Below are 15499 nucleotides of genomic sequence, written 5' to 3'. Positions count from 1 at the left end.
CCTCTTGGAAAAACACTTTCAGAAGACAGTTGCTTTCTATCCCCCCCCCCCCCCAGTTTGTTCAGAACTCCTGAAACAGTAGCAGATGAGATGCAGGGACTTGTTCCCCAGAGTGCCCCAACATTTCGGCTGTGGAGGCACGATCCACAAATTACTGTGACCAGAGAGAGGCCAATTTGTATCACGATATGGCAGCCGTCACTGTGTGGGAGCCTTGTGCACACCACCTCTTAATGGCCAGACTGGGTCATTTCCACCACATATCTGACTGCTTGCAGTGGCTTGATTGGGTAAGGGGAGGAAGCCTGCCTAATCCACATAGTGAGCATCTGCCCTGAAACACCCCCCCCATGCAATGGCAGTGTGGAACCATTTCAAGCAACATTCTCCATGGTGGCTATCACAAGAGTGTTGCCAAGGAAATTTAGAGGCACACTCCAGATCTGCTTGGTGACAGCATACATGCTTGATTTGCCCACCACAGCTTCCATAATGCTTAACTCCCTGCACAGCAAAGCAGGGCTAGCAATTTGCCGGCAATCTTTTCATGCCTGAATATAACAAAATGTTTGAAGGGGAGAAGGCTAAGAGCTGTACTGTCTGGGGACAGGAGGAAAAAAAATATTGGTCCACTTTCCCCCAGCAACCCACAGTAGTCCTGGGATGGTACCATCAGAAGGTAGGAGCTGGGGAGAAAGATAGCATTCCCATCAACACAGACATCAGTGCTCTCAGGAAAAGGAAAAGAACTCTCCACATTCCCAACAGTGTAAGCCGTCTTTTTTCCCCTCTTCCTCTGACAGGGGTAGCTTTCCTGTCATCCTTGCCCCTGCTGCCTTCCACCGATCTGAGAGACGGAAATGAAACTCCCCCCATCACACTTGCCATTAAGTCATGCTCACAGCCAGGTCCATTGCCCAAGATTAATTTGATTATTTTTCTTTTTTTAAAAACTGTATAGAAATCAACACACTGCCATCATTCTGTGCATCTGGAACGGTCACAAGAGGCCCAGGGCTCAGTGAAATCTCTTCTCTTCCCACACATACCGCTTCCCTGCAGGCACCTTCCGGAAAAACAGGCTGTTCCCTCTGCTCATGTTACCCTGAAAACACGAGGGAAAAGGAGGCATGAGAGGGAATGTGAATAGAGACTGAGACTTTGGGGACAGAGGTCCAGCATCTTGCCAGCAACAAATACAGAGGGGTTCCCCCCCCCCATTGAGGGTCAAATTCTGTCAGGGGCAATCTGTTTTAATTGGAGTGGGGGCAGAGTCTCTTTCTCTCTTCTTTCCTGAAGAAAGAAAGAGCTTGGAGACGGCTCCCTATTTCAAGGCTCTCCCAACCATAAAACTAAGCCCCAAGAGATGAAGCTTGCCCACCCTGGAAAATCAACACTTGGTGTGGCAGCTGGAATGCACCCAGAAGAGGTGAGGGCACCCCAAGCCACACAGAGAGATCTTGGTCTGGCATCCTTGCTTGGGAGGCTGGTACACCCAACGGCCAAAACCCCTGGAAGAATTGGAGAGGGGGACTCTGTATTGCCAATTTCCTCTCCCACCCACATCAAGGGCAAGATGCTATGGTCCTCTAATGAAAGGGCAGACAAAACAGACATACCTCCCCCTGTAGCTGGCTCCAGCAGTGTAACCAGGACGAGTAGGCTGGGGCATAAGGAGGGAGGCCACCAGCGAGCCTGAGAAACAGCAAGAGACCAGGGTAATTTACCAAAACAGCTCACCAACAATATCCCATGTGCAGAACATGCATTTCTAGCTTCATAGTCACTTGGGAAACAGTAGCCCAGATGCAACTTCTAGACTAGAACAATTACTTCAAAGAACATTCAGGCTGAGCTTTTACATTAAAAAAAGAAAGAGAGTGAGACAGGTCTGAATCAATGAGCAAAGTAAAAGGTCTGTTCCTTCTAGATAAAAATGCATTTGTACACCAGCAGTTCAGGCTTGCAGCCGGCGTACAACTTCCGGGTCATGTGGCCAGCGTGACTAAGCCGCTTCTGGCAAACCAGAGCAGCACACAGAAACACCTTTTACCTTCCCACTGGAGCAGTACCTATTTATCTACTTGCACTTGACATGCTTTTGAACTGCTAGGTGGGCAGGAGCTGGGACCGAACAATGGGAGCTCATCCCATCACAGGGATTCGAACTGCCAACCTTCTGATCAGCAAGCCCTAGGCTCTGTGGTTTAGACCACAGCGCCACCCGCGTCCCTGCACATAGCCATGGTTAATGCTTAAAACCATGGTTTAATGCGAGTTTAACCATGGTTTATTGTGAAAGCGCAGTGGGCTCAGAAGTCCTTACTTCACTTCTCCTCAGCTTCTGTCTGCATGGGGAGCAACAAACCACAAATCCTGGCTTGTTGTAGCGTCTGAAACACAAGGGTTGTGGTTTGCTTCTCTCCAAACCAAGCAGTAAGCCCATAACATGCTCATTCACATTAACTATGGTTTCATGTCATGCATGAACCAGACCTATAATTTAAGTATTTTCTCAAGAGACTCCACAGTTCTCAACATCCTGTCTCCTTGTGGCCAGAAGGTACATCCCAGTGTCTAACCCAAGCTTCCTCAACCTTGGCCCTCCAGATGTTTTTGGCCTACAACTCCCATGATCCCTAGCTAGCGGGACCAGTGGTCAGGAATGATGGGAATTGTAGTCTCAAAATATCTGGGGGGGACAAGGTTGAGGAAGCTTGGTCTAACCCATCAAACAATGAAAGAATCACAATTTTCTACCTCTGTGTGATCAGACTCATTAATAAAATCAACACCCATAAACCATGTACTGTAGTAAGATAAAAATGAATAAAAAAAGCTGGACAACCACGGGGAGAAACAGGACAGATCCCTTATTTTCTCTTGAGATTGGAAATCTATTGAATAGACCTGTAGTGTCCACATGAATTTAAAAATATTTACTGGATTTGCAGATGACCACAAGATTGAAAGCCAGGTTCAAATTTTTAGAAGTCCTTAGCTGCATCTCCAGCCACAACTATTTTGAACATAGGCAGGGCGCAGTGAAGGAGATGGCTCTTTGACCACTGAACTTTTAAATTAAACCCTTAAGAGCTATTCTAGGAGACTTTCCATGTCAGATGCTTTATTTTCAAGCTCTGTGGGTTGTGGTACCTAAACACTGAAAAGCAGCTGCTGAAAATATGAAGAGAACAGATGCGAGATGCAGCACATTGCTAAAACTCTCATTGCTTCATGAAGGAAAGGGACCTGACAAACCAAGACTAAATGAGACTGAACTGCTTGTATTATACATTTGAAAACACACAATCAAAAGCCAAGTTAGAGAAATCAGACTCTGCACTCACCCACAACTATTAATGGCCATCAGGTTTGAGACGAGTACAAAGGGGTAAGTCAGCATACTGGCAAAGAACTGCAGATACAATACAGCAAAATACACCAATGAAAAGAGTCCCTCAGTTTTCCTTCACAAGCCCCACCCAGCTGATGGCCTCTTAATGGCAGAACCTTCTTAGAGCTGTAGTTGCAGGGAGCATGCCTTAGGCTAGAGAGAAGGAGCTCCACAGGGCAGTGAAGCGTTATTGCAGTCGCAATTCTGTTTCAGGACAGGAGTTCACAGCAATCATGAAGCAGATAAAATGAAATGGCTGGTAATTGTTCAGCTTAAGCCGAACAGTAGTTTGAGCCAAGCAACAGCACCTACTTAGGAGCTCAGCACCAGAGATCAGACGGATCTCACAGGTATTGAACAGAGATCCTGAGGTGTACAGCTTGCAAGGCTTCTTGCACAGGACATCACCAGCATCACCCCCAAACTTCAGGATGAAGTGCTCATGCCTACGCTCACATCCTCAGGACACAACCCGCCCCCTCTTCCCACAGGAAAGAGAAATGAACTATACACTCACTCCAGTGACAGCCTGAGAATAGCTTTTCATCTCAGTCATGGTGGAGACCTAGAAAGAAGAGAAACAAAGTAACTGACCCCTGTTCCTCAATTAAGAGTAATCATTCCCAAATCCATCATAATCCCTGCACTGGAGCAAAATCTGAAGGAGCTGCCTGAAAGTACTAGATGTAATGGAGGTAGCAACAGGCAACCACATTCAGAGGCTGGGGACAAAAAGGATATACAGTGGTACCTCTGGTTGTGAACGGGATCCGTTCAGGAGGTCCAGCCGTATCCCAAAGTTTTCGCAACCGGAGAGACCGCTTCTGCACATGTGCGTGCGGCAAAACACTTCCAGGTTTGCCATTTTCACAACCCGAAGTTTACATTACCTGAGGGTAACCTAATCCGAGGTTCCACTGTATTGCTCAGGAGGATATGCAACAGGACCACAATAGGGACCCTTTAAGCTGACCAAGGCTAGGGGAGGAAACCTTTCATACCTGCCTACCTGAGCTCAGCACTCCATTGCCTACACCCCATACATCACACTACCTGTAGTCTACTTACCCCATTCTCCAGTGCATAGGTATTGATGAGGTAGGCCAGCATGTTACAGAGCCACAAGGACAGGATGTCCCCAAGCAGGCGGGGAATAAGGCCCCTGGAAAAGGAAAAAAACTGTTAAGTGAGAAGGCCACATACTGCCTGGAAATAACATGTTACATACATATGCACGCTTCCCTCCAGTGTGTGAGGCAGAAAATCTGGCTGTATTTCCATGATGGGAGGCTGATCAACTTTAGTGCAAAGCACAATGTTACACATTCTCCCAAGAAAGATCACAATCTGCTTAAGAAAATCTGGGCTGAATTAGATCAAAGTTTCAACTAGTTGAACATTCTGCCTCCCACGAGCTCTGGCCATAATTGGACTCGCCCTCTGTCCCTCCCTGTTCACCATGTCCCCCATGAACCAACAACCATGGCAGGTACAAAAGGAAGTTCACCCCCCCACACACACACAAGCAAGTACTCACGCAAAAAATCCCAAGATGCCCTCTTCCCGGTAAATGGTGACAAAGGAGCTCAACACCCCACTGAAAATTAAGAAAGAAATTAATTTACTCTCAGAAATCAAGAAACAAGTGGCTCTCCCTGACCCCCTCCCCATTTTCAACTTCAACGATGACAGGAAACCTCTGTGCTCACACACTAATTGCTCCCTGGCCTCTTTTTAAGTTCTCCTACAAAAAAGGCATTGGCCTTGTGGGCTAAAGTCCAAAGGAAGCCGCCTGGTCACAAATATGCACATACCTGTACTTGGTCTCTCTGCCAATGAACTGCACCATACACCTCAACGTGATCACTGAAGGACAAGGACGGAGGGAAAAGGGAAATGACATCAGCAAGGATCCTCCCCACTCTCCTTCCCCTACTCAGGCCAACACAGGAACACACTACTTCGCCACTCTCCTAATTGAAGCTTAACTCACGACAGGACAGATATGCCCCTGGTTCGGGAACAGGGGTTCAACCACAGTTAAATGGAATAGAATGCCCCTTGAAAATTCAGGCTCATGGTAAGGAGCTATGACCTTGGATGCCCAAGTGACAGCTGGGGCCAGAATGCCTTTGCCTAGCTGACACCAGTGTGCCAACTATGCCCATTCTTGGTCACGACAACACTTGCCTCATACACATCACATTTGGATTACTGCAATGCTCTCTACATTGGGCTGCTTTTGAAAGCTACAATTGGCAGAATGGTGCAGCCAGCCTGTTAACAGGGGCTGCGTACAGGGACCATGTGACCCCCTTACTGAAACAGCTGCACTGGCTTCCAGTGTGTTTTGACTCATTTTGTTAGGCACCTTCAGCTGATTAGGAAAAACGGAGTATAAATGTCATCAGGAAATAATTACATATCAGATAATTGATCAAAGCCAGCAGTGTGCAAGATGGATACCCGAAGCACAAAAAACAATGACCATGAAGGGACCTGAATGTAACAAGGAAAGGCTGGTGAATGACTTTCCTCTTTCTTGTTGCCAGAGAGGTAAATGTGTGCTGGCAGTGACCAAAGGGCTACAGCCCCCACTTACCATGAAAAGGGTGGGTGACTAGCGTAGCAGCAGAACGTGCAATCATCTCTTGAGAAGTCTATGACCAAAAGGAATGGCAAAAACATCAGCAGAAAGCCAGCCAAGGAAATGGCAAGATTTAAAGTGACAGAATGCTCCCCATCTGACCAGGTTCCACTAAAGCACCTAATGGCTGTCACTTAGTGTGAGTTACAACTCGAAGCATTTGTGTTAAGAAGCTGCACTTTGAGATTAAAACTGAGTTTATAATTCCTCTACCAATCAAAGCTAGTTTCAGCCGAGCCACAGGTTTCAACTCATTTAGAGACAGTGCTTTGCTCTATTATCACGCTAGGCACAGACTTTCCAAGTGCATCCTATTGCCCACTATAGCACACTGGAAGGGCTCTTTCTAGGTGCCTCATCTCTCTAGTTCTAGGACTTCTGTTCCTGGATGTACACTCCCCTTTAAACAGCTTGCAGACATCTTGTCATATTGGGTGGGATTCACCTAACAAACTCATCAGCAGAAGCCCTGCCCAAGGGCTTCTGCTTGTACAATGTGCTTTTCCCCCAGTCTCCTCCCCCCCATGGAAGCCAATGCAAGGATTCCCACTCACGTAACAGGTCTTTCCCTCCCTCTCCTCTTGCCACATCCTCCTAAAATCTGCTCTGGAGGATTGAGAGAACCCCCAGGACAGTGCACAGTGGGAGGAGAGAATAAATTGCTCCTTTGGGCAAGCAGAACCCTCCTTAATGCTGGGTTAATTACAACCCAATATTGCATGCTTAAAGTCAGTTATCCTGGCCTCTGTTCACTGATATGGAACAAAACTGGCAGGCTGCAATGTGGGACACTTCTGCACCATTGCCAGGCACCAACCAAGGGCCCCATAGGTTCTAAAACAGCCTTTCTCAAGCTGTGGGTCCCCAGATGTTGTTGAACTACAACTCCCATCACCCCTAGCTAGGAAGGCCAAAGCTCAGGGATGATGGGAGTTGTAGTTCAACATCTGGGGACCCACAGCTTGAGAACCGCTGCTCTAAATGGTTCCCCACTGCCTGACTTGTCTTTGCCACCCAGTCATTCACCTCACACACCCTCCTGCTCCCCCAGCATCTTTTAGCAGTGGGTAGGTGGAAGTGCCTCTTTTGAAGGGGAGCCAAGCTTGGCTCCTATTCCTGGAGGCTGCCCATGTTAATTTATCCAAAACACAATGCCTGATCAGTTCTGTCAGGGAACAGATTGTCACCATTCAACCCTGGCACCTGTGCATGTGAAATCCTAATACATCCCAGCTTAAAGGTAAGGTAAGGGTACCCCTGCCCGTACGGGCCAGTCTTGACAGACTCTAGGGTTGTGCGCCCATCTCACTTAAGAGGCCGGGGGCCAGCGCTGTCCGGAGACACTTCCGGGTCACGTGGCCAGCGTGACAAAGCTGCTCTGGCGAGCCAGCACCAGCACAGCACACGGAAACACCGTTTACCTTCCCGCTATAAAGCGGTACCTATTTATCTACTTGCACTTAGGGTGCTTTCGAACTGCTAGGTGGGCAGGAGCTGGGACCGAACGACGGGAGCTCACCCTGCCGCAGGGATTCGAACCGCCGACCATACGATCGGCAAGCCCTAGGCACTGAGGTTTTACCCACAGCGCCACCCGCGTCCCTATACATCCCAGCTTAGCCCATGACAAATGAATCCATCTCTTACCTCCTTAACAACTTGCTCCAAGGAGGACGAGGATTCCTTGGGGCTGATCCCTGGGTCCTGGAGAGAAAAGTGAGCATCAGAAGTCATGGGGTGACGGCATTTCCAGTGCTGTCTGTAGAAGGCATCTTGTTGTGCTGTCTAATTCTGGATGGAAGATATTCTGGAGAACCCCAGAACTCCCAGAGAATGCATTACTCTACATACCATCTGATACAGGCAGCAGCCACCTCCCAATACCCATGAGCTCAGGGAAGGGAAATAGAGGAGCAATCACATGGGTGGGAAAGGGAGAAGCAACTCATGCAAACAAATAAAAGCTAAGAACCTACTTACCTCAACTTGATCAGCTTCCTGGCAGTGCTAGAAGTAGGAAAACAGAGAAAAATGAGCCCATGGCTTATCTCCTCATTCTCAGCATTTTAAGCATACGTAATTGTCTTCGCATTTACTTTCCCATTCCCACGATTGGATTGCAAGAAAAGGTGTCTAATAAATTTAATTAATAAGAATAAGAATATTCCATGCTTCTATATTCAGGTAGGTAGCCGTGTTGGTCTGACACTGTCGCAATATATAAAATAATAATAATAAATGTCCAGCAGCACCTTAGAGACCAACTAAGTTTGTTCTTGGTATAAGCTCTTGTGTGCATTTACACTTCTTCAGATACAGTGTTTCTCAAGAAGTGTGCATGCACATGAAAGCTTATACCAAGAACAAACTTAGTTGGTCTCTAAGGTGCTACTGCACAATTTTTAAATTTTTAAAATATATTTCAATACTCCATGCCGTCTGTCTCAAAAATGTCCTCAAGATTGTTACTTGAATTATTCCCAATGAAAAGAAGGTACATATTACTTCTCGTACTCTTATTGCAAGCCAGCTGAATTTTGGGGGAAAAGTAATACATACTATATTTTTCCATGTATAAGACTATATTTTTCCCCAAATTTTTAAAGTTTAAAATTGGGGGTCGTCTTATACACACAGTGTTTAAAATATTTATTTCTTAATTTTGGGCTGAAAAAATAAGTGTCCTCTTATACATGGGGGCATCTTATAGATGGAAAAATACAGTACTTCTGAAGGATTTTCATATACCTATAAAAACCTGCATGTTACTCTGCAACTATTATCCCACAATATGTTCAGTGATTTCTCCAAGATGTATCAGATGTAACAACACTACTTATATATCTATGAGTTATATAGCATTCTTCACAGATTAATTATTGAAAGCAATGTGCATTTGAGTCATCTGCCAATCTAGTTCTTCTGTGTAACTAAAAGCAGAGAAACAGCCTTAAAAAACTGAAACTGCTACTTACAGGTTGGCACAACCAAGTGGCCACAGTAGCAATCCAGGCAGTCCACAGAAAACAAGGCTAAACTAAATTGGTGCATCCTATAAATAGTTTTGATGCTTAGAGACCTGATTGTATGGTCAAAACCATGTGTCGTATCCAAAATAGTAGTTCTGTTAGTGCAACAGAACTTCATCTCACTCTCCTCACCCATGCACCCTCCCCAAATCTGCTTCAGAGGATTGGGGTAACCCCCGGAATACATTTAGAGGATGCATGGGGAGAGGAGAAGGAAGGGAAGTTCTGCTGCACAGCCAGAAGCCCCTGCACTAGCAAAATACTTTGCTGGAAACCACCCCATGAAACTGTCAAGTATCTTGCCATTCACTCTCAGCATCAATCACAATAATTATTGGTAGCAACCAAAAAGTCTGACTTGCAAATACCTTTATTTGGGACTGTTGTTGGCTTGGGCCATAAAATGCTAAGCTATGCTTTGGTGCTCTAAGAACAAATTTTGTCTGCCAAAGCTTTAAGCTAGTTTACAACCCCTGTGTGAATGCTGAGTACATACCATACCCTGATTATTTGAATACAATTGGAAATTTGGGCTTACGCTGAAGAGGATGCAATTTAATGAATGGGAGCACACAAGAGAAGGAGGGGAGCAGATAAAACTTAATTCAAGTGATACATTCCATGTGGAAACAGCCCACTGTGTTTACTAAGGCTTAATCCTAGACAACTACAAACACGCTCCTCATATTTGCCATAGCAAGCATTCCTTCCAATCTCTGACAAGCCAAAGAATGCAACTTGAGTCTAGGGAAGGCGGGAATAATACCTGAAGTTGCACACTGTTCTACAGGTGTTCCAAATAACGACTTTCACTGCCTTAAAAAGGCAACTAACACCTTATTGGCAGGGCTTAGCAGGGCATGGCTGACTTTATCAGATTGTGAAATGTTTAGCATACTAATGTTGCTATAGAATAAAATTATATAGTACCTGTAAAACCTTACTGTGCACTATAGTGCCGATAGCTCCTGAGCAGAGTCGAGGAGTCAAACCTTTGAAGAGTCCAGCCCTTCCATCAATCTTCATAATGTGTTTAGCTGAAAACAGAAGTCAATACAGATTAAAAGATAATACTCAACATTGACTGCTCACCCCATTCACCCACCTGCCTAGAGATTCCAGCACTCAAAAATGTGTTTAAAAAAAAGAAGTTAGGGATGCAAAACTATTTAAAACTCGGCCTATCCTATGCTAGAGAAGACCGGGCCTGATGCCAAGTTAGAAACTTCAGTACAAAGGTCACGATACACAGCTGCAGGCATAATCTCCTGCACAGCAAAGCATGCTCATGTCCTATTTATTTCAGCATGCTTAACTGAACATTGGACTACACTTAAAATAATGTCAGCATGCACCAGAACCCGGCTTGCCCTTCCCAAACTCTGCCATCCTCTACAACAAGGAGGGAAAGTCACAGATTTCCCAGATATTGCAAACTGGTTAGGAAGTTGAACAACATCTAGAGGGTCACAGCTCCCCCATCTCTGGGTTGCAGTAACAAGTTACTTGTTAATGATCCTAAGTTTGAGTAACAGTGTGCAAGAAAGCAAGCAAGCTCAGAGCCAATAATATACAAGTCGGAGCATGAAGTGTGGCATTGCTGGGACATGCACATGCATGCACAGGCTAAATCATATGAAGGATACTTGAAGGGCAATAGGCTACAGGAAGAGAGAGGCTCAGATGCCCAAACATTGTACTTTCCTGTTATTCTAACTCTGTCTCACTGCATGAATTCAAAAGCCAATGATCATGGCTATAGCACTGAAGCTTCTTGAGAGTTGAGACTCACCACTTTACCTATATAAACTGCCACTGTTCCAACAGTTGCAGGATCTCTAGCTAATCCTTGTACACATGAGAAGCTCTGCTTCAAAGGCATAGGCACCACCAAGTGCAGTGCAACAATTACAGCAATCCAATCCTGCTTTAAGTCTTTCTGGCTCATTCACAAATCTTATACATTATGCACTCACCATAAGCAAAGAGACCAGGCAGCTGATAGACCTGTCGCCCAAAGATATTTCTTCCCAGAGTTGGAGGGAGGGGTTCATATCCCACCTTCAAAATAAAGAGACAGCCTACAGCAACCTCTACAGTGTGAACAGCACCCCAAGGAATAACCCCAACATTCCCTAGCAGTGAACAACTACAGCTGTTCCACTCACTGGACATTTGAAAACTGAACCATAAGAGAAAATATGATCAATTTTTTGTTCTTAGAATTCTATGTCTGTGCTACTAACTGTAAGTTTAAAGTTCTAAAACCACTATATTCAGAAGATGGTAACAGTTTGTAGCTCACATTAAATGTCTGGGTGGTCTGCAGTTCAGCAGAAAGTCTGGCAAGATCACTGGATAACAGGTGCCATCTCTTAGTGCTATACATATATATGTCTTACTAGTGACTGTCATAAGATGTTCTGGGAATCTTTTTGGCTAAAGAACAGGAAATAAATAATTTAAATAAAATTTGGAGATACAGACCAAACATATATCCCCACAGACGCTGCACCATATTCCCCCACTTCTTCGCTCCAAAGTGATTCCCCCCTGCATTTTTTCCAACCAGGTAAAGTTATTTTAAAATGTTTGTCCTTGATGTGATCTAGGTGACTCTGAAGATAAGTTTGCTGTGATTAAATGTTAAACAACTAGTTGAGAACATGGAGCTATTTTGCTTTTTATGCTGTGAATAGCCACTTGACTTGTCACAATATATCATACTAGACCAGTGTTTCCTAACCTTTTTTGGGCAAAGGCACACTTGTTTGATGAAAAAAATCTCGAGGCACACCACCATTACAGCCCCGTGACGTCAGCGCGTAGCGTCACGCCGGGAGGGACGCACGAAAGTGTAAGTTTCAATTTTTTTTCCTCCCCCTTGCCGGGGAACCTCCAAGCTTTGGGGGTGGGGGGGGAGGAGGCAGCAAAGCGAGGCAGGAAGGAGAGCGCGGCTTGGCTGGGTGAGCTTTGGCAGGGGCAGGGAATGAGAGCCGCGAGGCGGGCGCTGCGGACGGAGGCGCTGCCCGCCGAGCTCGCAGGCAGCCAGGCAGGCAGACGGCGAGAGCCCCGCGCTGGGCGGCCTCTCCTCGCCGCCGCCGCCCCGCCTCTCGCCGCCCGACTCGCCCGCCTCCCTCCAGGCAACATCTCGCGGCACACCAGGCAACATCTCGCGGCACACTAGTGTGCTGCGGAACAGTGGTTGGGAAACACTGTACTAGACAACATGTTTTCCATAGTTTATAACTCACAAGGTCTGCAATTTAGCAAAAAGTTTTACGGACAAATTGGATACTGTGTTTCACAAGTCCAATTTACCAAAGAAGACAATGTGCTTTCTTGGCAGAGGTAGGCGGTATTTATTTTTGAGATAGATATCCCACTACATAGCTCCACATATCCTCTGTATAGTGAATCATATGAGAACCACTGTGAGGCTAATAACAGAAAGTCTCACAATTGTCCTTTGCCCTTAAATTCTGAAACTTACATTATAGGAATTTGTGTATCCAAACTCCGAAATGCTAATGTGCTTCCCATTCCTGCATTTTTTATTAGAAGGTGGATATGCAGGCTGTTAAATATTTTAACAGACAGGGCTGTTGTACCTGGGGCAGCTATGCTTTTCAGCCAATGACGATACGAGTACAAAGCCACAGCTGGCCAAAAGCAACATGCAGCCAAATATAGTAAATAAAGAAGTTCTTGAGGCTGGAACTACTGGGAGTGTCCGAAACGCTACCAATAAAAATGAGAAGAGGACAAATTTGAATACGAGGCACACATAAAACCAGCACAGAAAACTGATCCAGATTCAGAAATCAGCCAGGCTCACAAAAACATTTGAGTGAGGTACGCTAGTCTGAAACTGGCTAAAATTAAACAGTGGCTTCTGCAATGAGGGTTGTTCTGTGGCTAGCACTGGCAATTTTGTTCTCTCAGGAATGCGGACACAGCAAAGGCAGCAAGCGAGAGAAACGCAGTGTCTTGGATCTGATTTTGACCCTCTGGTGTTACCGGCACCGGTTGCAAATCCCACTGCTAGGACTCAATCTATATGGCTGCTACTGTGGAACTGGTGGTTCTGGAAGCCCCGTGGATGCAGTGGATCAGTGCTGTTTCATTCATGACTGCTGTTACCGCCACGCCAGGGTATCCTTAAAGTGTCACCGCAGGGTAAAGTGGCAACGGTACAAACTCTCATGCAACGGATCAGAGACGGAATGCCAGTCCACAAATATCTGCGGCAGGATGGCATGCGAGTGTGACAAGCAGCTGGCGGAGTGCTTGACAGCAGCAAAACCCCGCAGGAAGCATTCTTTCTACAACAGGGAGGTTCTCTGCAAAGGACCCAGGGACCCTTGCCCAGCCGTTCACCGCAACTGGACTGAAATTCGACCCTGGGGAAGTCTTTCCCCTCGACCAGTCTCGAGGGGGGGCTCGTAAGTAACCATTCAACTCTGGAAGAGAAGACGCTGCGGCTGCTGATTCCCAAGTGCTCCCCTCGCCGGACCCACCTCAATACCTGCGGTTCTAGGCAGCGCAATAAAGAAAGACTCAAAAGCGAAGTTGCACCGCAAATGACGGCGCCTGCTGTCTGGATGATGTGAAAGTGAGGTAGCGCTTCCCGCGTCCCTACGAGCGGCTTTCTTTTTCCTCCGCCGGGGCGGCGGCGCTGCTGCTACGCCTCGGGGCAGGGAGGCGAGCAGCCACCGCCCTGCGAAAAGGAAGTCTGAAGCAAAGCAAGGCCCGGATACGACCCAAGCCGAAGGGCGACTCTGCTACTTTGAGGGGCTGCTGGCTACGCGCGGGGGGGGGGGCGCTGCCATGGAAACGCGTTTGGGAGCGAGGAGGAAACTTCTTCCCCAGTGAGCGAGGGTGGGAGGCAACCTGGGGCTGCTTTGACCTCCTCCCACCCACTCAGTGCCGCCCCCTTCGTCGCCCTCACGAGCGAGGAAAACCTGCCAGAACTGAAGGCCTCACCTGCACGAGCACCTTCACGTACATGAGCGGCTGCGAGAGCACCGTGAGGCCGGAGCCCAGCAGCATCTGAGAGGCCGTGTCCGCCATGCTGCAGCCGCGCCGGGCTCCGCCGAGGGGGGTGGGGGGTGGAAGCAGAGGCTACCGCGCCACCTCCACGTGACCTGCGGTAGAGGAAGATACGGCTCGAGCCGCTGCCTCCACGTCCTTTCCCTCCCCTCCCACTCCAACTACTTCCGGTTCCAGCTAGTCCCTGTTTCCGCCACTTCTAGAGCGCGATAGGCCTAGCCTATGGGGGGGGGAGCAATATTGACAGTGACCTGCAGCCTGAACTTCCGGTAAAAACCAACCAACCCGAAAGCTGATTCTCTATGGTCGCCGCTCTATAGCTTTGCAGCTCGGTGGTAAAAAGGATCAGAATACTGTATAGAACTGAAGTGTCAGCGAGGACTACGGTGGTACACAACTCTACATCCCCCCGTCCCATTGAATTTCTCTTGGCATTTCTCGACGTGCTTCTTAGCTCTGTTTCTGACAGCCAATAAGAAAAAAAAAATAGGCTTTTGCGTCACACGGTAGGTGGGCTAAGAATCTTCTGACCTAGAGGTAGGAAATTGTAGATTTTTAATCGGAGTAGCCACTGGAGAATGAGAGGCCGGGAAGAAGCTGTCGCGAGAAGAGTACACTATCCGCGCCCAGTTTTAGCTACATAAGTAAGTCATTGGCAGGCGCCGGATGTGTAGTACGTAGAGGGCATTGAAGTCGGGGCAGTCAACGAATGTTTAATATACAGTAGTTAATTTTCCAATACGTCAGGTTTTCAGCAATCGTTAGGTTTTCTTCGCTCTGTGTACCATTAGATGCTTACTAGTTAAAATGTTCGTGGCTAATGAACATTTTAATGTTCAGGGTTGTTGTTTTTCTTCTACTTCCATGCCTTCCTGGCAGAACTGTAGTACAATTGACATTGACTACAAAGGACTTCTTCTTTCAGACCTGCTGTTCAGTAAGCATTTGCAGGATCACTTTCCAAGTAGAAAGTCAAACTAACTAACAAAGCAAGCGCCGCCGCCACCACCGCTCTATTTAGTTTGCAATTCAAGTCTAACTCTCATCTTACTTTGGACATCCTTGCTCTCAGGGAAGCTGCCTAGACCAAAATCAAGCATTCATTTTAAAGTGCTTTAATTATTACCCAGAAATTTTCCACATTCGGTTAATATGCAATACTACGATAGCAAGTATTGCTTCTAGCATTTCAAAACTTCCAGCTTGTGTTAGAGAAGAGCTTATGCATTGTTGCTCAGCACCTAGACTCTTGTGCAGTCTCAAAATGTAATATCCTTTCAGCCCATCCCCACTGTAATTTTCCCTTCATCATCTCTCCCTTTCCCACTTTCCAGAGAAAACCAAGCCTTGACTGTTTTATTTTTAAAATGTTGC

General features: G+C 46.7%; 2 protein-coding genes across 2 annotated transcripts; one reads left to right on the top strand and one right to left on the bottom strand.

Annotated features, from left to right (window-relative positions):
- Window positions 1-789: 789 nt before the first annotated feature.
- MTCH2 (mitochondrial carrier 2) lies at window positions 790-14276 on the bottom strand. The gene is made up of 13 exons (XM_081170372.1): window positions 14060-14276; window positions 11050-11134; window positions 10004-10110; window positions 8025-8051; window positions 7692-7748; window positions 6000-6057; window positions 5212-5263; window positions 4935-4994; window positions 4466-4559; window positions 3915-3962; window positions 3351-3418; window positions 1620-1695; window positions 790-1105 (listed from the first exon to the last, which is right to left on the bottom strand). Exons 1-13 carry the CDS (start codon window positions 14144-14146, stop codon window positions 1019-1021), a joined length of 906 nt encoding a protein of 301 aa, XP_081026498.1. The 5' UTR covers window positions 14147-14276; the 3' UTR covers window positions 790-1018.
- Window positions 12959-14053, top strand: LOC308573467 (phospholipase A2 crotoxin basic subunit CBb-like; the record flags this gene model as incomplete). Its single annotated transcript, XM_081170384.1, has 1 exon — window positions 12959-14053. A coding segment is annotated over one exon (564 nt), but the record flags the coding sequence as incomplete, so codon positions are not given.
- Window positions 14277-15499: the final 1223 nt, after the last annotated feature.

Source organism: Podarcis bocagei (assembly GCF_964188305.1).
Source record: "Podarcis bocagei genome assembly, chromosome: 1".
Classification (NCBI taxonomy): Eukaryota; Metazoa; Chordata; class Lepidosauria; order Squamata; family Lacertidae; genus Podarcis; species Podarcis bocagei.
Note: the sequence above shows the minus strand (reverse complement) of the source record. Positions and strands in the feature narration are given on the sequence as shown.